The sequence below is a fragment of the Pelobates fuscus genome, chromosome 4, assembly GCF_036172605.1.
Source record: "Pelobates fuscus isolate aPelFus1 chromosome 4, aPelFus1.pri, whole genome shotgun sequence".
NCBI classification, from domain to species: Eukaryota; Metazoa; Chordata; class Amphibia; order Anura; family Pelobatidae; genus Pelobates; species Pelobates fuscus.
The window spans coordinates 316,430,669-316,454,748 of record NC_086320.1 but is presented as its reverse complement, the minus strand read 5'-3'; the positions used below and the strand labels follow the sequence as shown (position 1 = coordinate 316,454,748).

Genomic DNA, 24,080 nt, shown 5'->3' with positions numbered 1-24,080 from the left:
ATTTGAAAATCCCTGTTACAAAAGCCTTACAGCAAACAATTGATTGTTTAACATAGGATAAAATGCTTCAGAAATTAAAACAAAGCCCCAGGACCAGATGGTATTCACCTGCGCATGCTTAGTGTTAAAATATCCATACCCCTGTTTTTAATTTTTCAGGGTTCTTTTCTGCAGGAATTATACCAGAAGATTGAAGAAAAGCAGGTGTGGTGCCTATATTTATAAAGGGTTCAAAAGCTCAACCTGGAAACTACTGACCTGTGAACTTAACATCTGTGGTTGGAAAATTTGAAGGGCTGTTAAGGATTAATATTCAAGAATTCATTTTGAACTAAAATATCATTAGCAGGAATCAACTTGGTTTTATGAAAGACTGGTCATGCCAAACTAACTTAACTGAGTTCTATAAAGAAGTTAATATAAATATAGATCAGGTAATTCCAGCAGATGTGATTTACTTGGATTTTGCCAGGGTGTTTCAAACAGTTCCACAAAAAAGATTACTAGTAAAACTGAAATCAGTTGGTTTACATGAAAAAATGTGTTCTTGGATAAAACACTAGCTTAAAGGAACACTCCACTGACCAAATGTGTCAAAAGGAATAGCACTATTTTGTAGATTTATCCCAAATGAATACATGCATTAATAATCATTTAAAGATACAGTGCAGAGAGTAGTTGTAAATGGAAAATTTTCACATTTGTCAAAAGTGGTAAGTGAAGTGTGTCAGCGTTCTATCCTGGGTGGACTTCTCTTTAATCTGTTTAAAAATGATCTTGAAGTGGGCATCATAAGTCATTTGTCAGTGGTTGCAGCTGACACAATACTAGGTTAGAAAATACAGTTTTAACATGACATAACTTTTCTACAGAGCGATTTGGCTAAATTAGGGGACTGGGCAGGCAAATGGCAGATGAGATTCAACACAGATAAATGCCAAGTCATGCATTTTAGAAAATGGAACCCACAAGCTATTTATACATTAAATAGGGCTAAATTAGGGATAACATCAAATGAAAAAGACTTAAGAATAAATTAAGATCACAAACAAGGTAACAGTATGAAATGCTGGGCTGACGTTGCAAAAGCTAGTAAGGAGGTTTTGATTCACGTGACCCAAATATAACTTTGTCTCTTTACATATCAATGTTAAAACCCAATTTTGAATATGCACTGCAATTTTTGGAACCTGAATTAAATAAGGATATTGAAGGACTAGAAAAAGTGCAGAGTGGAGCTACAAAACTAGTAAGGAAGATAGAAAACATTAGTTATGAGGAAAGGCTGGAAAAACTGGATTTGTTTCTTTAGAAAAAAGGCATCTCACTATAGCACTATAAAATATATACAGTAAGAACAATAAACGTGGAATTATTTGCCTAAAGAGGTTGCTTTATCAGATTCTATAGATAGTTTTATATAACGGCTTGGATCCTTTTTTCATAAACAGAATATTCAAAGATATACGTGATATGTATGTAAACATGTTGTTGATTCAAGGAGAAATCTGATTGCCATTCTGGTTCAATAAGGGTTTTTTTCCCCTTTTTGGGCATAATTGAAAATAGCTACAATAGTTTTTTTTGTTTTGTTGTTTTTTTTTTTACTTCTCTTGGATAGCATTAACCCGTTAACGCCGGTACGGCGTTCTATGCCGTCCCGCATTAAGTGGGCTTTAAAGCCGTTGCGGCGGCATAGAACGCCCTAACGGCTTTGAGCCCCTGGAGGTCCGGCGTACTTACCTCCACCGCGATCCTCTTCTGGAGGGCTGCCTGACAGCCCAGGCAGCCCTCCCACGGCAAATGAGGCCCCCGGGGGCCATGTGATCGCTCTCAAAGAGCGATCACATGGCCCCCTATAGCTGGCTGTGCATCTGCCAGCAGGGGGACTGTTTGAAATGTCAGACAGTCCCCCTGTTGGTGGGAAAGTAAAAAAAAAACCATTAATTAAACATGTTTAAAAATAAAATAAATTTATTTATATATATATATATGTAACGTCATACAAAGTGTATTTTAATATTTTATTAAGTACATATATTAGTATTAAAATACACTTTGTATGACGTTACATATATAATATGTATATATATTATATATATAGTAGATATATACACATATATTATATATATATACGTATAATTACAATAATAAATAAATAAAATAATAAAATAAATAAATAAAATATTGAAACAAAATTTTATATAAATTATATATACATATGTAATTTCATTCTAACTGTATTTTGTTATTAATAAATATAGAGGTAACAAAATACACTTAGAATGACATTCTATATATATCTATCTATATATAAAATACAAATACAAATAACCGCAAATATATATAGATAAATACATATAATTACATAAAAGATTACATTAGTATACACGTAGAATTTAAATACCTATAAATGCATATATATTAAAATTCTACATGTATATTTAAGTAATCTTTTAACATAATTATGTGATTTGATTAATTAAAATCTGATTGACATGCCTGACAACACAGGGAGAAAGTGCAGACAATTTAATTTGCAAGCACTATATTTGACCCTGTAACTCTCCAAGACACCATAAAACCTGTACATGGGGGGTACTGTTTTACTCAGGAGACTTTGCTGAACTCAAATATTAGTGTTTCAAATTGGTAAATTGTATTACAACGATGATATTTTAAGTAAAAGTGACGTTTTTTTTGCATTTTTTTTACAAACGACCGGCACTTTTATGGACTATATTATTGTTGTAATATGTTTTACTGTTTTCAAACACTAATATTTGTGTTTAGTGAAGTCTCCCAAGAATAACAGTACCCCCCATGTACAGGTTTTATGGTGTTTTGGAAAGTTAGAGAGTCACATATAAGGCTTGCATTTCATTTTTTTGACATTGAAATTTGCCAGATTGGTTATGTTGCCTTTGAGAGCGTATGGTAGCCCAGGAATGAGAATTACCCCCATGGTGGCATACCATGGGCAAAAGTAGACAACCCAAGGTATTGCAAGTGAGGTATGTCCAGTCTTTCTTAGTAGCCACTTAGTCACAAACACTGGGCAAATATTAGTTTTTTGCTTTTTTTACACAAAAAAAAAATATGAATGCTAACTTTGGCCAGTGTTTGTGACTAAGTGGCTACTAAAAAAAGACTAAACATACCCCATTTGCAATACATTGGGTTGTCTACTTTTTCAAATGGTATGCCATTATGGGGGTAATTCTCATTCCTGGGCTACCACACCGTCTCAAAGGAAACATTACTAATCTGGCAAATTTCAATTTGAAAATAGAACGTTCTATATTTGACCCTGTAACTTTCCAAAACACCATAAAACCTGTTAATGGGGGGTACTGTTGTACTCGTGAGACATTGCTGGTTACAAATATGTGCATTTTGTTTGCAGTAAAACCTAACAGTATTATGACATTTACAGCTAAAATGTCAGACGGAAATACAATTTTTTTAAAAAAAATCTTATTTTCTCACATTTTTTTTTTTTTTTATTCATAATAAATTATGTTTCATATATGAATAGTTAATGATACATTAAAGCCCTGTTTACCCTGAACAAAATGATATATAATAAGTGTGGGTGCACTTAATGTGAAAGAGGGGAACTACGGGTGAACAGACATATAGCGCAAATTCCAGTTTTTGTTTATGTTTTGTTTTGATCAGAACGTGCACTATTGACTCCATCCTGAAGGGGTTAAAGAATGGTCTTCAAGGTTGAACTTGATGGACTTTAGTCTTTTTTCATTCTAGACAATTATGTAACATTCATTTAAGTGGATTTAAATCACCAACAGCTGTCATTTAATTTCATAAGAATCAAAGTCAATGTAGAAGTTGTTTCTGCAAACTTACAGTTGATTGAACATTTCCTAGCTTGATTCTCTAGCTCAGGCTTCCCCAAACTCTGGCCCTCCAGATGTTGCTGAACTACAACTCCCATGATTCTATGAATGAAATAGAGAGGCTGAGAATCATGGGAGTTGTAGTTCAGCAACATATGGAGGGCCGGAGTTTGGGGAAGCCTGCTGAGTCTAGCTTGTCTCTTTTTTTAGGGGGAAAGAGGGTGGAGTTCTGTGACGGAAGTGTAATATCTGCATTTACCTATATTACTTATTAATATACCTGGCACTGTGCAAAAAAAAAAAAAAAAAAAACGTTGCTTTATTTTTCATAATGACTTATGTTTCTGTAGGTTTCTAGGGTGCTCTAAAGCAGCGATGTCAAGTTGGCATGACACGTTATATCAGGGGAAGTAAGAAGGGAGATGAAGTGAGTTATACTTACCTGAGGTTCTGCCTACTCAGGGTGGTGCAATAAGGTACCAGAAGAATCTATTGCACATTGCACAAGATGATGCTTATAATGGCAAAATGTGGCGATGGGAGCTCTGTCCATTTTCACATTTTGCCAAAAAAACAGGTTTTACATAAGACAAAGTAGTCTCTACTTAGTCTTATGTGTATGTTGTATTTGCGGTGGAATGTCACAGAAATTCCAACACAGTCAACAAGAATGTTTCAAAAATATTCTAGCTTTAAGAAAAAGTAAAAAAGTGACAGCACTGCTTTAATCTTTTTGAGTCAGAGTACTACGACAAAGCAGTCTAAGAATGGACTGCCTAACAGAACTGTCACAACAACCTGCTGTTAGCAAATAGGTAACAGCCCTGACAGCTAGGTTAAAACTAGATCTTACATGTTTGTGCAAACTGGTCTAGGGCTGGAGCTGCCCATCAAATGCCAATAGGTGACTCTTCTGAACATGTAGCTGCTGCAAACCTCACATGACAGTTGCTGCTTAGTAAACATTGATACTGCCAATTTCTCTGCCTTCCTGCACCTGACTGATAGCATGACAGACAGAGACATAGAAGAATGAATGTAGACTTATTTCCAGTTATAAAAACATATTTTCAGCCTAAATCTGGTTTCAATGGACCCTGTGCAGATACACTACATGTAGCTGCTAGGGTCAATGCTTGGACTCACTGAGCAAGTGCTGATGATATCCTCATTAGATGCTACGTGTCACTTTGAGAGACTGAAATATTCATTTCCTAATTGGATATTAGATTATTTAGTTTGATTGCCACAGAGTCAGGTGGCTCATCCATAACATATACAGACACCCTTTCCTTACGTGGAATATTTAGGTTAAAGTTATGAAAGCTGTTTTATTTTTAATTATTCTTGATTAGAGCAGCACTGTATGAAACTTATCCACTACATCTCAGTGTAGTGGTTATGATACAAATAGCCTGAAGGTGCTGTATTTGTCAATGTGGCTGAGAAAAGGTGGTTTCTAGGTGCCAGCAAGAACTGTTTTTTCCAATGCATAAAGACATCCTGGTAAGCAGCTACTTGAAAACCAAAGACAATCTGGCCAACAGGGACAGCATCTCATAACAAATATGTGCTCCCTAGAGAGTATATGTTTTCTGTAGGTAAGATGATAAGTGTAATTGTGGATGTTATTAGTTAAATTGGATATAGATTTAATAAGCAACCTGCCCTCACCTAATAATATATCTACATAAAAACAATTTCTCCCCCCCCCCCAAAAAATCAATTATTCAACAAAAGTCTTTAAACTTACATGTTTGCATTTTATTGTTTAAGCATAAATGATTTTAAAGCTGGGTGGAATTCATCCTCTCTATCCACTCACTTGCTACACCCTCCCCACCACACACATGAGCTTTGCTATATACAAGCTTAATAAAGTTTTTTTTAATCATCCAGTGAGCACTTGCATTTTGGCTTAGCTGTCAGCTGAGGTCTGAGAGCCCAATATACATTTTTCCTTTAGATTAGGGGTGGTTTGGGATTTCATGTGGTCGGTGATGCGTTCTGCAGAAAACGTTTGGTGGGCCTTGATGTCCGGCAGGGGAGATCCTTTCATCTGCCTTGCCAGCTTATGCAGAACCAGCCGTGCTGTAAGCCCTCTCAGGCTGGTGAGGAGATCAAAGACTGGCCCGCTAGCACTTAGTTCCAGCAGAGGGAAGGGCCTGGGAGGCTCTGTGTTCCTCCCGCGAGCAGTCTGGTCGGAGCATTGCCGTGCGTTACCATGGCAACGCTCCAAAACAGTGCTGTGCTCGCAGGAGGAGAGGAGAGTCAGCTTGCAGCCGGAGGAACTGCAGACTAAAGTGAACATGCCAGATGCCACCACTGGACCACCAGGGCTTGCATTATGTCCCCCCTCCCTGGTAAAAGGTAAGACGAAGAGAGGGTGAGACATTAAGATAGATTTTCACATCTCACCCACCTACACAAGGCATAGACCCTATGCACCACACACAAGCACACACTGCCCCCCTCACACACACACACACTACACCCCTCACACACACTCTGCCCCCCTCAGACACACAGACTGCATCTCACACACAGACTGCCCCCTCACACACACCCACTGCCCCCCTGACACACACTGCACCTTTTTTTTTTTTTAAATCACACTTGCTCTATAATATTAGTTACTGTGGCACTGATGGGCGGTAAGGAAATTTTACCGTCAACAAAGATAGAAAAGTGGGCTATAGGTATTAAAAGGTTGACTACCCCTGCGTTAGATTGTAAGCTCACAGGAATCTTGCACGGTCTAGAAAGCATTTGGTTTGTAGCCCATGGCCAGGATTTTCTACATACTCCCATGTCTGTAAACATAGTGTGTGTTTCTTTTAAATGAAAGAATTGGTGTAGGCAGAGTTGCCAACTGTCCCGTTTTTGCCAGGACAGTCCTAAGTTTTAGACTTGTGTCTTGGCAAAAACGGGTCCCACAGGACCTGTCCTGCAATAAGATCAGGCCCCTGTCAGTTACCCCGCACAGAGACTGTACTGTAACTAGGAGGAAGAGATTAAATGAGATGGGGGGGGGGGGGAGAAAGATCGAGCATGGTCATTCAATGCTCTGTTCTCTGGAATGCACAATGTATCTTCCTACATACACATGGGCATTAGAGAGAGAGTATTGGTTTCATGGGGCATGTCTTAAAGCACCCCACAGTGCAGAATGAAGCCAAAGCATACCCACTGAAGACTGGTTTGTCTTTGCTGGTTGTCAAACCATGGAATGAGTGCCTTTGCTGGTTGTTAAACTATGGAATGAGTGCCTTCACAGTGATGGGGCATGAAGGTGTCCATACTCAAGGAGGCTGAGCTGGGAGCCCTGGTTCCTTGGCAGCGCCATGCCCAAGCTGGAGGGAATGGGTTTCTGGAAGCAGACCCTGCGATTGACTCGGTATATGATGACTCCCATGGTGAAGCAGAGTAAGCTGGCATTGATGTTTTTCAGCCACATGTACTCATCCATACTGCATACCCAGGTCTTCCTCAGAAACACTAAGTAATAAATGGAGAACCTGTACTGTGAGCTGTGTCCAGACGACAGGCCTCTCACGCAGGTGGACTTCCCAAATACCTGCATCATGTCACCTGCTACACATCATCCCCAGGGGCTGGGAAATACTGATATAGGCTTACAACATCATCCCTTACCCACACTGACCCGGGGCTTACCACATCATCCCTTACCCCACACTGACCCGGGGCTTACCACATCATCCCTTACCCCACACTGACATCGTGCTTCCCACCTCATCTCTTAACTCACACTGACATCATGCTTACTACATTATCCCTTATCCCACACTGACTCTGGGCTCCCACATCATCCCTTATCTCACACTGACCCGGGGCTTCCCACATCATCCCTTATCTCACACTGGCATAAAGCTTCCCACTTCATCCCTTATCCCACACTGACTCGGGGCTTCCCATATCATCCCTTATCTCACACTGACCTGGGGCTTCCCACTTCATCCCTTATCTCACACTGACCCAGGGCTTCCCACTTCATCCCTTATCTCACACTGACCCAGGGCTTCCCACTTCATCCCTTATCCCACACTGACCCGGAGCTTCCCACATCATCCATTATCCCACATTGACCCGGGGCTTCCCACGTCATCCCTTATCCCACACTGACATAGGGCTTTCCACGTCATCCCTTATCCCACACTGACCCGGGGCTTCCCACGTCATCCCTTATCCCACACTGACATAGGGCTTCCCATATCATCCCTTATCTTACACTGACATGGGGCTTCCCATGTTATCCATTATCCCACACTGACCCGGGGCTTCCCATATCACCCCTTATCCTACACTGACATAGGGCTTCCCATATCATCCCTTATCCCACACTGACATAGGGCTTCCAAAATCATCCCTTATCCCACACTGACATGGGGCTTCCCATGTTATCCATTATCCCACACTATCCCTTATCCCACACTATCCTAGCTATAAGATAAGGTCATGGGCTAATGAAAGTATTTAGAACGGTTTTCTTTCTAGTAAATCCCACTACATTTCAGAAGACAGCCAAATTTTGAATGGCAGTAAAAAAACAAACAAAAAAAAAAACAGAACAGATTTCTGTTTTGTAAAAGTGTTAGTATGTTTGCGTCCTAACCGTTATCGTTAAATTACGTGTATTTAATAATGACAGGACGCAAAACAAGCAACAAATTAGAAAAAAAATAGACACTTAACAAATTGCAAGAAATATTTGCCAAAAAGTAAACATAAACATGTTGCCAATAATGTTATAAAACTCCTCCAAAGTTTCCATGGAAATGTTTTTTCATATGTTGGCAACTATGGGCCACCGTGCAGTAAACAATTAAGCAGATTATTATGAAAAATGCCAGCATGTCTTCAGTACATAATGTTACATTATATTAAACTGGTATACAGTATAAGACAGAGACTATAGAGTGGAGAGAATGCTGCAGAATATTGTGTTGCCAACCTGTGAACATACCAGCCATTATATGACTCCCCCCCCCAGGCAAGGCTATGAGGAGACAGGACTGGCTGGCAGAGCACTCTGCAATGTACCTGAACACAGCATTACTGCATGCACTCCTGACTGACAGCGGTTCCGGCCAATCACAGAGCGTATCGCCTCATGGCAGCCAATCACACAGGAAAATCCCAGGAAAAGTGGGCGGGCTTCCCACCTGATCCTATCTCCGCCCACATTGCACCTTGCTCCTCTACCTGGGTACGGAGCTGGGCGGGGCCAGCAGGTAGAGACTGGCATTGCCGAACGGAAGCTCCTACGTCTCAGGGTGACAGAGGGGGAAGAAAAAGCGAAGAACGCATTGATTGCTGTCACACACTGAGCGCTGCTGGTACCGGTGGTATCTTCCAATAGAGCTTGGAACGTCCAATGAGAGCACAGCTGGTGGCGCGCGGTGCAGAACTCGGCAAGTGGCAGGTCCAGGGTTCTATATGACGTAGAGGATTCCTTCCCCTCCTCACTCCTTGCTACCTGGCTAATAGTGAGTAGTGCTACGCTCACAGTCACAGCTGGACACACACACCTGCACAGCACTGCACACACTGGCTGCTGCTGATCCCATGCACCTGCCCAGGACTGCACTTACTGGATGCTGATCCCACACACCGGTCCAGCACTGTATACACTGGCAGCTGCTGATCCCCCACACCTGTCCAGCACTGTATACACTGGATGCTGATCCCACACACCGGTCCAGCACTGTGTACACTGGATGCTGCTGATCCCCCACACATGCCCATCACTGTATACACTGGATGCTGATCCCCTACACCTGTCCAGCACTGTATACACTGGCACCTGCTGATTCCCTACACATGCCCAGCACTGTATACACTAGTTGCTCCTGATCTCATGCACCTGCAGCCAAGCATTGCCTGATCCTCTCTGGCTCTGAGGACACCTGTCCCATTGGATTCCCGGCTGTCTTAGGGCACCTGTCCCATTGGATTCTCGGCTGTCTGAGAACACCTGTCCCATTGGCTTCCCTGCTGTCTGGGCAATAACTGGGATAACCAGCCTGCAGCTATTACACTGTAAGGATCTGTAGCCATCTATTCCTGTGTGTGTTGTTTGGTTTCGGTCCTCCCCCTGGGGCTGAGATCACAGAGGAGCTTGGTGCAGCCAAGGTGAGGATAAACTTGCTGGGAGCCAGAGGTACAGTCACTGGATTGGGTTATTTTAATGCAGGAGTGTAAGTCACTTTCAGCAAGTTCAATGCCAAGGAAGTATGGCTGAAGCCCCCATTAAATAAGTCATTGTATAACTTTATTAAGTATGTAGGGTTAGCTCCAAATAATATGCACTTCCTCCCTGTATCAAAAAAACTAGGTAAAAAATATGAAGTGAGTCATTTCCTAAAATTCTGATTATTGGAAGTCATTTTGTTATGGTTACTGGTATATTTAGTACCAGAGTAATGCAGAGTATGACACAATGTTTAAAATGTATTATCATCTTCAATTTGATGGGTAATATTATAATTTTCAATTTGATGGGTAATATCTACTGCCTAATAGATTTTCTTTCTGTCTGTCCTGTGAATTTTCTGTTGTATTTTCTACATCTAATCATTTAGGGTTTTGTAAGTAAACAGTTAATTATGTGTGCAATTAAGTAATTCTGCCTATTGTTCTGGGTAGGGGTAATATAACAAATGTTAATTATAGAAAACAATCACAACTTTTGGGATTGAAAAACTCAAAGCTGTGTTATGATCAAGTTTGTGTAGATACAGAAGTATATCTAGGTTTTTAAGAAACTTGTTGCTGTTTTGGTTAATTCTTGCAGGGTTATTAAATAAACTCCAGAATTTTCAAGAATTAAAACTGGAGAGCAAAACTGTGGTGAAAAAAAAAAGCCAAATTATGACTTCGTAGGAGTTGGAGAAATTTTATAAAATCGGTTATTTTTTACCTCAATTTTCCATTCAGGTTTAATTTACAAATATTCCATGCTTTGTGAATAATGTTGGTTTAAGCTACCCCCTTTCCCAATGAGATTACATTTCTTACATTAAGAAATATACATATGTTTTGTATCTATATTTCAATATACTTAGAAATACACCTTTTTATTGTATTCTTAAGGAACGACATTTAAGTAGGACTCCTTTGGATCTTATTCAGCAAAAACAAATTGTAAAAAATTGGCAAGGATACAGAAAATTAGCTCATCTGGAATATAATTAGCTAGAGATTTGTTTGCAATTTGGCTTTATTTTATTTTATTTTGCTTCTTCACATTTTCTAGTTCAGTGGGTAACTATAATTCACTAATATTGTGTGGGTTTTCTTTTTAAAATAACCTTAGGGTATCTATGGGGAGGGACTTAGAATACTGAATATTCTAAGAGGAGATAAATGACCAGTTATCAAATTTCCTCAATTTTGAGAATGAATGTAAACTGACTATCCTGGATTATAGTTAAAAAAAAAAAAAATATTAGTTACCCAGTATTCACTCAATTTCTTTCCTCACTTCTGCCCCCTCCACCCTCCCCCTGTATCTTGAAAATTCAAATTTCAACATTTAATATGCCGGTTTGGCTTTAGTTTGTATTAAGAGACTATACAATACATGCATTGAATTAATCATGTTTATGGTGGAAGCCTGCGTATCCGTAACTGCTACAGAGTGACAAGTTTCACAGTTTATACACAAGGCAGAAAATATTACCTGTGGATTCATACTTATCATTTGGAAATGCTGGTTGTAAAATCAATGTATCTAAGTTTCATTTAATAACACAGAGAATATGTACCTCTAGAATAGATGTTTGTGTGACTACATTGTTTGCAATGTTTTAATTGCAGGTCACTTGTGAGTAGCTTACAAGAACAATTAAACCTGAGAAAATAGCTGCTTATAAAATACTTTCTTATACTGACAAAGAAATTAAACCCTGTGATTACGGCTGCCCTATAATAATTAAATATTTATTTTACTAGTGATCACCCTCCGGGTAATTTTCAAAGAATTGTTTTTGAGTTTCTAACATGACGTGAAGTGTATTATTATTTTTTTTTCCATTTGGGATGGGTGGGTAATCGTTATTTGGCTTGGTGATTAGGGTAACAAACCGGTAGATCACTTAGCGTCACAAAATGGAATGATCATTTCAAGCCAAGTATTTTGTAATTATGTGGTTTTAAAAGCCTAACAAGATTATTGTGCCTTATAGCCAATACACAACAGCTATAGAATAGAATGGATTACTGTGTAATATCTAGCATATATTAAGTTGTGCTAATACCACATCTTCCTCAATAAAATTCATAGTGGTTATTAGTTAAAATAAAGCTTGGGTTTATGACCAGTCAAAATGCCCTTGAGTTTAGCAATGTAATTCTTTATTGTTTACAGACCAAGCTGTGACTAAGAAATGGAGATGTTAAGATATAGTGTTCGAGCTTGCTTCTTGTATTGTTCGTATGTTTTGGGGAAAGTGGAATTGGAGAAAAACAAAGCAAACATTGTATGGGGTTATTCGCTGAAGTGAGAATTTAAGGTGAATTTCAAACGTAAGGTCATAAAAGTCAGCGATGCTTCCAGTTTGGCTACTTTGGACTTAAATTTAAAATTGACTTACAATTCTCACTGTAGTGAATAAAGCTCTAGAGAATTTTTAATTTCTGAATTCAGAAAACTTGAGGGGCCTGCAGAGTGTATACTTGGATTGGGGCCTTCTTTACATTCTATCATTCTATCATTGTAAAGCACTATGGAGTATGTTGGTGCTGTAGAAATTAAGCAGGAAGTAGCAGGATCCGTTTTAACAGTATTTCCCCACTGTAACCAGAAACCTTAGGTTTATCTGAAACCATTTACTTCAAGGGCATTTTGTTTCTTAAAAGAAGTTAGGTTTTGTCAATATAATTTCATGGCATTCAGCACAACCTATACATTTCAAACTGGAGGTGAGCCCTATTTATTTAAGTGCAATATTTAGATTATGCAGAGTTACTCATCATTTGAAGTTCCCGAGTTTGGTGCTGGTTTTGCAGTGTCCTACAGTAAGGTCTGCCTAGACTTTGAAGTAGCTGATTGTCAGCCAATGCCAGCCATCCTTTTATATTCAATGGGAATTCTGAGTACATCTCCTAGAAATTTATGGTTTATGCAATTCTGTACTTGGAAGCAGTTCCTTTTATATCAGCAAATGTGAAAGAAAAGAAACTGCTTCCCAAACGTAGAGCACCATTCCTGGTTTCAAGAATTAAAGTAACACTCTAAACAGCATAACCACTACAGCTTTCTGGAGTAGTTATGGTGTCAGCATTGTTCTGGTAAATCCTTTTTGAAAAGTCAATGATTCTTAGAACGGTTTCTCTTCTTACCTGATTTCTGCCAGGCGCCGTTCCCTGGTCCCACTACAGCAGACAGAGAGACGTTACCTCCTGCTTAGGAGTATCCATTTACTGTCCTTAGTTAAGCAGTATAGGGCCAGCTTATTGGCTGACAGTGTTAGCTGCTCTCTCTTAGCCAGTAAGTTAAAGTGTCACTCCAGTACACTGCAGTGGTTATTGTGAGTGGAATGTTCCATTAAGCTGTAGACGTGACAGCGGATCTGAAAAGCACGTTCAGAGAAAGCTGTGCAGAACGCACGGAGTGGTGAGGTCTAGCTAGTATGTACCTGACCTTAAAGCGCACACTATGGCCAGGGAAGAACATAGTTTACCCATGGCATATCTGAGTGAGTGGATGAACTTATAGATGTAGTGAGTTTTGCAAGTTAGCAGAGAGACCAGGAATAAAAATATGTACAGATTGTGGGTTACAGTGCTTGGGTTGTTCCTTTTTAAATGACTTCTAAAATGGACCTAGAAATGTATGTTGGAAAAGGTTCTCTTCTGGTAACAAGACATTGCAATCCATATAGATATCATTGAATAAACACATGCATTTTGTAAATACTAGAAATAAAAATAGCTTACCTATAGGGCATCTAATGTACCTTTTTTCTTTTATAAAAGCAGATCTTACAGTATATCATTAGTGTCTAAATCTGGATGGATACTGAGAGTGTGAACCAACTAATAATTTTAGTGGTAGCAAACTGGCTTGGCATTATAACCACTCCAATAATTCTGTTCCGGTTAAGGTGATTAGTGTCCCCTTAAGTGAATTTTGTTTTGAAAGATTGAACTTGCAAATGCTCACATATTCAATGTTGAGAGAAGACTGTGCGGTAGGTAACCTTGCCCCCCACCATGTAAAATTAGAGGGTAATGTTAAAGGTAATTCTATTGGCACGGGTACGTCCAGCGTCTTCAAATCCCCCATATTCTATGTGGAAGGCCTAATGTGCGCCTGACCTCAGTGCTGGAATCAGGTTAGTGTAAAAAGGGGTTTTAACCCATTATTTGCCACTGGGGGAGGTTGTATTCCTAACACTATAGTGTTCCTCTAAACCTGCTAATATGTAATCTCTAGTACAATGTGGAATGTCCATAATCTGAGAGTGTGCAATTCTGTTCATGGCTTTTCATTTTAATCATAGGTGATTTGTTTTCTGTTTTATTTTATCTTTGTGTTACACGGTTATGCATTTCTCTATTGCTCTTTCAGCAGTTCAAAAGGCATTAAAGAGTGCATATTCAAATTTTTTTTAAAGTAATGTACGTGGTAATAAGGGAACTCTTGTCTCACGTCAGAACTGGAATGTTTTGCCTTACAGGGTGTTGCTCAGTCAGCACTGGGTTGCTAAGTAAACCAAACTTTGTAGCCGAAACTAAAATGAAGCGTGTGTATCTGTCCATCTCTCTGTGTCCTCAAGGGAATATATGCAACACACCCCTGTAGCTCAGCATTGTAAACAGAATGTCAGGCACATGCAACATAATTGTCCTTTACGTGTAAACTGACCAGGTGTGCATGGTACAGTAAGTGTCTTAGATTCGGAATGTCTCACTTACAAAGCATCCAGAGAATATAAACAGAAAAGGAAATTGTTTTTGGTATATATTTCTGCAGGTGACAAACAAGGGACAATAAATAGGAAAATAACAAAAAACAGAAACATGGTGGTCTTTTATTGAGATCACAAAAATATTATAAAAATTTTAATTCACTTTGGAATCCAAACAATTCCCACGTTATTGAATAAACCTGTGAGTAGTGAGGAAACATTGTGTGAAAAATAATTGCCTGGAAAACATGTTGAAACTTTTTGTTCTGCTCAAGAAATAATCCTACTGAAATGCCTAGTCTTGCAATTTGTCTTCTTGGGGTTGTAACAGAGGGCAGCGGTGTAGTCAAGAAATTACTAAATGCAGACTGATGGGAAGAAAAATGACGTAACCCTGCACAGGATTATTTACTAAAGGCTGGACTGTTGCAAATTGAAATGTTCAAAATTCAGGCTAAAATAGCTGATCTGGAAAATTCTCCATCAAAGTAGAAAAACGCCCACACTGAAAATGTGTCCCTAGAAATATGTCCCACTGATTATTTGCTTAATTGCTGAGATCCTGGAGAGAACAAGAAGAGATTACAGTGGTTAACCCCCTCGGTGCTGACAATGTTTATGTCTAGATTCCCATTCAGTGTCCTTTCCTAGTTAGTAACCAGCCCTTTTTGGTGTGTAATTTATTTCCCTGAACATTTAATCTGTAACCCCCTCTTCATTAATATATTAATTTCGTATTGGCATGTGGGTATTTGTTTTCAAAGAAACCCTCTATGTATCCAGGGTCACCATCAGGGGATGACAGTCAGTACTCTGTTAAGAGGCCCGATAGAGCAATTGGACCCATATGGAACGTGTCACATTGCGGTACTCTAGCAAAGTGTTTCCCAACCCAGTCCTCATGGACCATCAACAATCCAGGATTTATGTATTTCTCTGTTTTATTCCAATGGAGATACTGACAAAACCTGGACTGTTGGTGGGCCACGAGGACTGGGTTACCCTCCATCTACAAAATGGTAACCTAAAAGGAAGGTGGCTAAATAAAATATAAATCTTAATGTGTGTGTGTATATAGAAATATTTGTGGGTAAAAAGTGTGTGGACAAGTGTGTGTGCCTAGTAGTGGATATCTGTGTGTACTCGTCTTTGTGTCAGTGAGTGTATATCTCGATATGTATCTCGTGAGAGTATTCAATCTGGAATTCATATCTGCATGTGTTTGCATCACTCTCTGGGAGCATGTGTTGGGATAACTCTGTCTGTCTTGTAACCGGTGTGTTTCTGGAAGTGTCTTGGCGGGAAGGGGGGTTCCGGCCAGTGAGTTTTTAAGGCGCCCCAAGAATTTTGATGGTGGCCTTGTTGTATCAACCACATTATTTCCAGCATGGATTATTGTAACCCTCTCCTGATTGGTCTTCCCAAAAGCCGTATTGCCCCTCTACAGTCTGTAATGAATGCTGCCGCCAGACTAATTTTCCTCTCTAGTCGGTCCTCTCACACCTCACCCCTCTGTCAGTCCTTATATTGGCTTCCTGTATCCTATAGGAGTCAATTCAAAGTGCTAACCATTACCTATAAAGCATTGAACAATTCTAGCCCCTCTTAATTTCATTCTGTTTAGTTATTAATATATATATTAGTAACAAAATAAACTTAGAATGACATTCTATATATATCTATGTATATATAAATTACGAATAACTGCAAATATATATATATATATAAAATTACATAAATTATTACATAAGTATACACGTAGAATTTAAATACATATATATGTATATATATTAAAATTCGATGTGTATATTTAAGTAATCTTTTAACATAATTAGATGATTTAATTAATTAAAATGTGATTGATGTGCCTGACAACCCAGGCAGAAAGTGCAGAGAATTTAATTCGCAAGCACTATATTTAACCCTGTAACTTTCCAAGACACCATAAAACCTGTACATGGGGGTACTGTTTTACTCAGGAGACTTCGCTGAGCACAAATATTAGTGTTTCAAAGTGATAAATTGTATTGCAACGATGATATTTTAAGTAAAAGTGAAGTTTTTTGCATTTTTCACACACGAACGGCACTTTTACTGACGATATTGTTGTAATATGTTTTACTGTTTTGAAACACTTATGTTTGTGTTCAGTGAAGTCTCCCAAGTATAACAGTACTCCCCATGTACAGATTTTATGATGTTTTGGAAAGTTAGAGAGTCAAATATAAGGCTTGCATTTCATTTTTTTCACATTGAAATTTGCCAGTTTGGTAATGTTGCCTTTGAGACCATATGGTAGCCCAGGAATGAGAATTGTGGGGTATGTCCAGTCTTTTTTAGTAACCACTTAGTCACAAACACTGGCCAAATATTTGTTTTTTGCATTTTTTCACACAAAAACAAATATGAACGCTAACTTTGGCCAGTGTTTGAGACTAAGTGGCTACTAAAAAAGACTGGACATACCCCACTTGCAATACCTTGGGTTATGTACTTTTGCAAATGGTATGCCATCATGGGGGTAATTCTCATTCCTGGGCTACCACATGGTCTCAAAGGTAATGTTACTAATCTGGCAAATTTTTATGTGAAAAAAAATGAATGTTCTATATTTGACCCTGTAACTTTTCAAAACACCGTAAAACCTGTTAATGGGGGGTACTCAGGGCCGGCCTTAGGCATTTGGGCGCCCTGTGCAAAAAATCTTCACAGCGCCCCCCCCCCACTCCTTACCCCTTCCCACACACCCTGTCACACACACACACACACACACACACACAGGCAGGCAGACAGCCATACACACACACACAAACACACTCAGGCAGTCATACACAGACAGCCACACACAAACACACACAGACATAGAATGTGACGGCAGATAAGAACCATTCGGCCCATCTAGTCTGCCCAGACAGTCACACATAGGCAGTCACACACAAACACACACACACACACACACAGGCAGACAGCCACACACACAGCCACACACAAACACACAGGCAGACAGCCAAACACACAGAGGCAAACAGCCACACACACACAGTCAAACACACACAGACAAACAGTCAAACACACACAGACAAACAGTCAAACACACACTGTCAGACAGCCACACACACACTGTCAGACAGCCACACACACACAGACAGACACACACACACACACTGGCAGACAGTCACACACACACACTGGCAGACATGCACACACACACACGCGCAAACAGTCACACACACGCGCAGACAGTCACACACACGCGCAGACAGTCACACACACGCGCAGACAGTCACACACACGCGCAGACAGTCTCACACACACACACACACACACAAACATAGGCAAATAGTCACACACACACAGGCAGACAGCCACACACACACAGTCAGACACACACACTCACTAACAGACAAACACACTCACAGACACACACTCACAGACACACACACACTAACATACACAGACACACACTAACACACACAGACACACACTAACATACACAGACACACACTAACATACACCGACACACACTAACATACACACACACACACTAACATACACAGACACACTAACAGACACACACACTCACCCACATTAACACATTTTTTAAAATTTATTTAGACACCCCCCCAGCCTCCTTACCTTTGGGAATGCTGGGGGGGGGGTCTCTTCCTCCCTGGTGGTCCAGTGGCTGCTGGGCGGTCGGGCGGCGCTGGCAGGCGGCCAGCGAGGGAGCACTTCCTCTGAGCTGTTTGCTCAGCTCCCTCGCGCGCCTCAGAGTGAGGCTGGGAGCCGGAATATGACGTCATATTCTGGCTCCGCCTCCCAGCCTCACTGTGCGGCGCGCGAGGGAGCTGAGCAAACAGCTCAGAGGAAGTGCTCCCTCGCCGGCCGCCCGCCAGCGCCCGCCAGCGCCGCCCGACCGCCCAGCAGCAGCCCAGCAGGTCTGTTAGCCGCAAGGCTAACAAGACATTTGCCTTGGGCATTTGGGGGCGGCTTTTTTTGCCGCCCCCTGGAAAATGCCGCCCAAGGCAAATGCCTTGTTAGCATTGCGGCTAACAGACATGCCGTGTGAGCTATGCAGCCGCAGGGCGCCCCCTGCTCCATGGCGCCCTGTGCGGCCGCACAGCTCGCACACCCCTAAGGCCGGCCCTGTACTTGTGAGACTTTGCTGAATACAAATATGTGCATTGTATTGCAGTAAAAGCGAACAGTATTATGACATTTACAGCTAAAAGGTCAGGCGGAACTACAAATTTTAAAAAAAAATCTTAATGTCTCACAGTTTTTTTTTTTTTTGTTTTTTTTTTTAAATTCTTTATTTTGTCAGTGTTGTAGTTTAACATACAAGTTTGCCCTGTCACAGCGGCAGGTGTATATCAGCATAAATACAGATCATAATATCTCATAAGCAAGTGAAGCGTTACACATTATGCAGATTCAGGGTGAGACAGGTATTCAGTGTTACATGCGGTTCATGGTTGTAGTCTGCTTTGCTGTGTTTGCCATCAACACTATTTTTATGATTAAGAAGTCAGGTTAGTATACAGGTTAGTTAGGTTCACAGGTAACCTTGGTGTCAAGGGTTTAGCACGTCGGTGGTGCCACCTGGTGATGGTTTTAAATTGGTTACGCTGTGGTGTGCTGGGGGTCTTGGGTCTGTTGGGGGTGTATCCGTATAGTTGGATTTAGGCTGGTTGTCAGTGACCCGAGTATATGTGGCGTGTCAGGCTCGGTTACAGCTGTCGCCCGCGTCTCGTTGAGTCTCGGTCGGTGTTTCGTGTAGGTCGCTGGGCTCGTGTTAGTCCGGTCGTGTGGTGGCTTGTTTGGTGTCGGTGCGGGCGGGTGTTGGGCCCCCGACCTGGAGGAGGACATGGGGGGGGGGGGGGGAGGGGTGGTAAGACGTCATGTGATTCGTGGGAACCTACCATGGGTCAAGTAGATCTGCTTGGTTGAACCTCATGTATTGAGGTGCATGTCAGGGAGCCTCACCTGTCATTCCCCGTACAAGTGGTGCGGTTAATTATTACATGGGGTCGTTAGGTGAATGGTGGGGTAGCGGGTGCCTGGTAAGCATATATACAAATAAACATATTAGTAGGTGAATAACAACATTTTAAACGAAAAGTGATAAAGGTTAAGTTATCTTAATCGAAAGTCCCTTCTTCGTTACTAATGTCCGCATCAGCTCCTGATCAGAACCATTACTCAACGTAGCTCCCTATGTAACAGGTGGTGGTACAGCTTGTGAGCGCGGGATGAAGGGTATAACTGTGTTCAGGTCCCAGGAACTTGCTGGTTGTTCTGGTGTCGCCGGTACGGCTGATATGCCCAATTTTCGTAGAAATGGTGCTGCTTCTTCCATGGTGTGCAAGGCATGTACGGCACCTGCTTGTGTGACTACTATGGAATTGTCCGCTCCCCATCTATACGGCAGGCCTGCCGAGCGTAGTTGGGTAGTAACGGGTCCGCATGACTTCCTCCACAATAAGGTAGCTCTTGACAAATCTTGAAAGAATAGCAAGGTGGAGTCCTCAAAGGTAATTGGTGTCTTGCCTTTAACAGCTTGCAGAATATGTATTTTGTCCTGGACGGTGTGGCATCTCAAGATAACGTCTCTGTTAAGGTTAGATTTCGTGTTGTTTGTCGAGGGGAGACGGTATATACTTTCAGCATTCATTTTGCGGGCCACAGCTGGGGGCAGTATAGTCGTGAGGAGGCGCCTTATATAGTGGGGTAGTTCCTCTGCCGTTATCGCGGCCGGGATCCCTCTGATTTTTATGTGGGTTCGGCGGTGTCGGTCCTCCATAACTGCAAGTTTCCCCATTAGGAGTGTTTGGTTCCGCTGGAGTTGGAGTATTGTGTCCTGTACTGCAGCGATCTTAGTGTGTGCGTCTTGCACGTTGTCGGTGACTGCTCCCACTGTCTCCCTGATCTCTCGCATCTCAGATTTGAACTTTGCGGAATCTGTGTCCAGTAGTTTGTGGATACTGGCAAGAAGTAATTTTAGGTCCCCCTTTGTGGTCGGGGCAGAGTCATCTTCGGCGGCTATATTTAGGGACGCTGTTGTCACTATGTTAGGTATTACCTCTGGTTGCCTTCGCTCCGGCCTCTCCGACCTCTCCGGCCTCTCCGGTTCAGATTCGGCCTCACTTTGGGATTCCTCCGGTGGCGGAGGAGGTTCGGGTCGCGCCGGTCTTTGGAGCATGGCCCCGATGTCTCTATTGGCGGGCCCGGTAGCCGATTTCTGCGATCTGCGGCCCATGGTCGGGTCGTGTGACAGTGGCTCTGCTCCTGGCTGGTCTGAGAAGTTTCTCCACAGGAGTGACTCGAGGTCTGTGGTCGTCAGCGGTCGGTAGGCCTCAACTCGGCGGCGCCGCTTAGGTAGCCTCTGCGGCTGAAAAAAAGGCATCAGCCGGCTCAGCACAACTTGCTGGATCAGGGTGAGTAGGATTGCAAGGTGGATTGTTAATATTTTTGGCTGGATTTAACGGATTGAGGGTGACTCGGGAGGAGGTCAGGAAAATGGCGTCTTGTCAGGTCTGCATGCAAGCTCCGCCCCCCACAGTTTTTTAAATTTGATTCATAATAAGTTGTTTCATATATGAATAGTTCATGAGAAATTAAAGCCCTGTTTCTCCTGAACAAAATCATGTATAATAAGTGTTGGTGCCCTTAATATGAAAGAGGGGAACTACGGTTGAACAGACATATAGCGCAAATTCCAGTTTTTGTTTACATTTTGTTTTGATCAGAATGTGTACTATTGACTCCGTCCTGAAGGGGTTAAACCACTGATTGACAAAGTTAGTTTGTTTTGTATAGTCCCATATGACAAACTAGGCACAGTCCCATTCAGTTCCAAGCAGCACACCAAAAATGCTAAAATGGCAGCTTTGCATTTGCTTCAGAGAGCTGAACCATCACATCAGTGAGAAATATGATAGTTTTTTTTTTTGTTTTGTTTTTTATAAAGGATGTTTGTTAAAATGTGTTCAAAGATCCGCTGGACTCGTCCATTAATTTCCTTACCATCTCTGTTTATCTAAAATGTATAGTGGACCGTTCTCATGCTTTACATGCGGATCTTATGTAAGTTTAAAGTTCACAGGCTGCCAGGGGCTTTATCAAGGCTTGGTATGTTTATTCAGTTTTGATATACTGGTTATTGTAATAACTAGACTGTTATGAGATTTTACCCAGCATTCTGTAGTGATGACTACCTAGAGAGGTACATTGGCCAAGGCGAAGCTGGAACAATTCCAGTGCAAAGTGTCAGAGAATTCTCCAACAAAACAAATGGAACATTCCTGCCAACTTCTCAATTTTTTGTTTTTGTTTACCATTGTAAGGGCTCTTTTCCTCCCACCCTGTTTTCTTCTTTGACTCTCATTTTTCTTTCTTCCGCGCTCCCCACCCTCTCTCGTTTTTACACTCTTCCTTACTGGACTTTTTTTTTTTTTTAAGATAATGGCACCAAGCAGCGATTAGTAACCATTCAATTTCCTTATTACCCTAATATCCCTTTGTCCTGCCTGGCATTCCTTATGTAAATCATGTATACCCTAGCCCAGTGTGTTTTAATCCTGTGTATTCTTTTAGAATGTTTATACTTTTGACTGCCATAATGCTAGAAATTACTTTTTATTCTTATTATTGTATATGTCAAAAATGTATATTGTTAAAAAAAAATTGTCTTACTTTTTTTTTTTTTTTCATTGTAGGTTGGTAAAAAATAAAAAAAAGGATTAGTAAGAGGAATTGAACCAGTCTAGTCAAAGTCATCATGGCAGAAAGCACCACGGGAAAAAGTAACAGTAACAACTGGTGGAAATCCCTCACTGTCCGTAAAAAGCCCAAGGAAGTTTCCATGTACAGCGGTTCTACAGAGACCGTGGAGGACAAGACATGGGGGATTGGAGGTGGATCTAGTCTAAGTTCTTCCCCCGGTTCAAGAGAAAATCAACACCCTAATTCCATGCATAGTGGAGGTACAGAATTCAACGGTGATGGCAAGGCAGACAAGACATTCAACGAGAAGACTGGTCGCAGAAATCTCAAGATATCTCGATCTGGGCGCTTTAAGGAGAAGAGGAAAGTACGTGTCAGCTTACCAGAAAGCCCTAAATTTTTTCAGGAGAATCCATCCCATGCAAATGATGAGCGTCAATGAACTGCAACAATGGGTTGTAAAAGTGCTTAGCAACAGATCCCGTACATAAGAGATGAGCTACCATTTGGTCTTTGTTTTTTCTTTGTTTGGATAATTGATCCTGCAATGGTAGGAAATAATTTCCTGGTGGTACATAAGTGGCACCTTACAAACTCTGAGATGGACTTATTCACCGAGTGCCTTATTTGTGGCAAATTATAGTTTATTATCAAATATTTGTGGACTATAAGTAAAGACAATTGCACAAAATGCTTTAATAAGCAATTACACTAAATCGTAAGAGTTGAACGACATCGTGAAGCTGGTCTATTTTGTTGTATTCTTGAAGGGAGAAGAATAATCTTTTCAAAAGACTGTCACCCTCATTGACAGGGAATTTTAAAAACCGAATTCTGTACTCAAACTTATTCACCAACTAGCTGAATGAGCAGATTTTTTTTTTGAACGCTTAAGAAAAAAAGCCTTCTAGCACATAATTAATTCTCTGATGATTGATTTATAGAAATTCTAAATATATTGAAAAGCAACTAAGCATTGTAAGCTGTGTGTCACAAGAACAGAAAGAAATGATATGATGATGGCCTATATTGATAATAGGTTGTGATGTGGTGGTTAGCATGTCTGACCCATAACCAAATAAATGGGAATTAAGACTTGCTAAAGAAAAATAACACATGATATATTTCCGTGCATTTTTTTCTTTATTCTATAAAAAGATTTTAGAATTATTATTTTTTTTAAAGTTTGCATACATAAAAGTGTCAATTGCATATTGTCAATATTTCATTATTTGAGTATCCATTATTTATTTCATAAAATAAGGCTTTTCAGCTTATCTTTTTATTTTTATTTTATTTAATATTTTAAAAAGAAACTTTCTCAAGGGAAATACATCTTAAACTTTTTTTTTTGAGAGAGAGATATTTGGATACAATAATTTGTTCTGATTTAGAACTTATGTAAAGATTTACTCCTGAAATGCACTTTGAACTCGAAAAATGTAGTAGGTTTTTTTTGTTGTTTAGATTTAGGAAGGGGCTGCTTTTGTATGTTGAAAAATAAGTTTTGATCAAATGTTTTGTAATTATTATGTCCGTTTATGAAGGCAAAATTGTAATG

The 24,080-nt window shown here is 40.5% G+C and overlaps 1 protein-coding gene across 1 annotated transcript; it reads left to right on the top strand.

Annotated features, from left to right (window-relative positions):
- Nucleotides 1–9,796: 9,796 nt before the first annotated feature.
- PRR15 (proline rich 15) lies at nt 9,797–23,755 on the top strand. The gene is made up of 2 exons (XM_063450698.1): nt 9,797–10,013; nt 22,513–23,755. The coding sequence occupies exon 2, from the start codon at nt 22,575–22,577 to the stop codon at nt 22,959–22,961; it is 387 nt and encodes a 128-aa protein (XP_063306768.1). The 5' UTR covers nt 9,797–10,013; nt 22,513–22,574; the 3' UTR covers nt 22,962–23,755.
- The last annotated feature ends 325 nt before the right edge of the window (nt 23,756–24,080 follow it).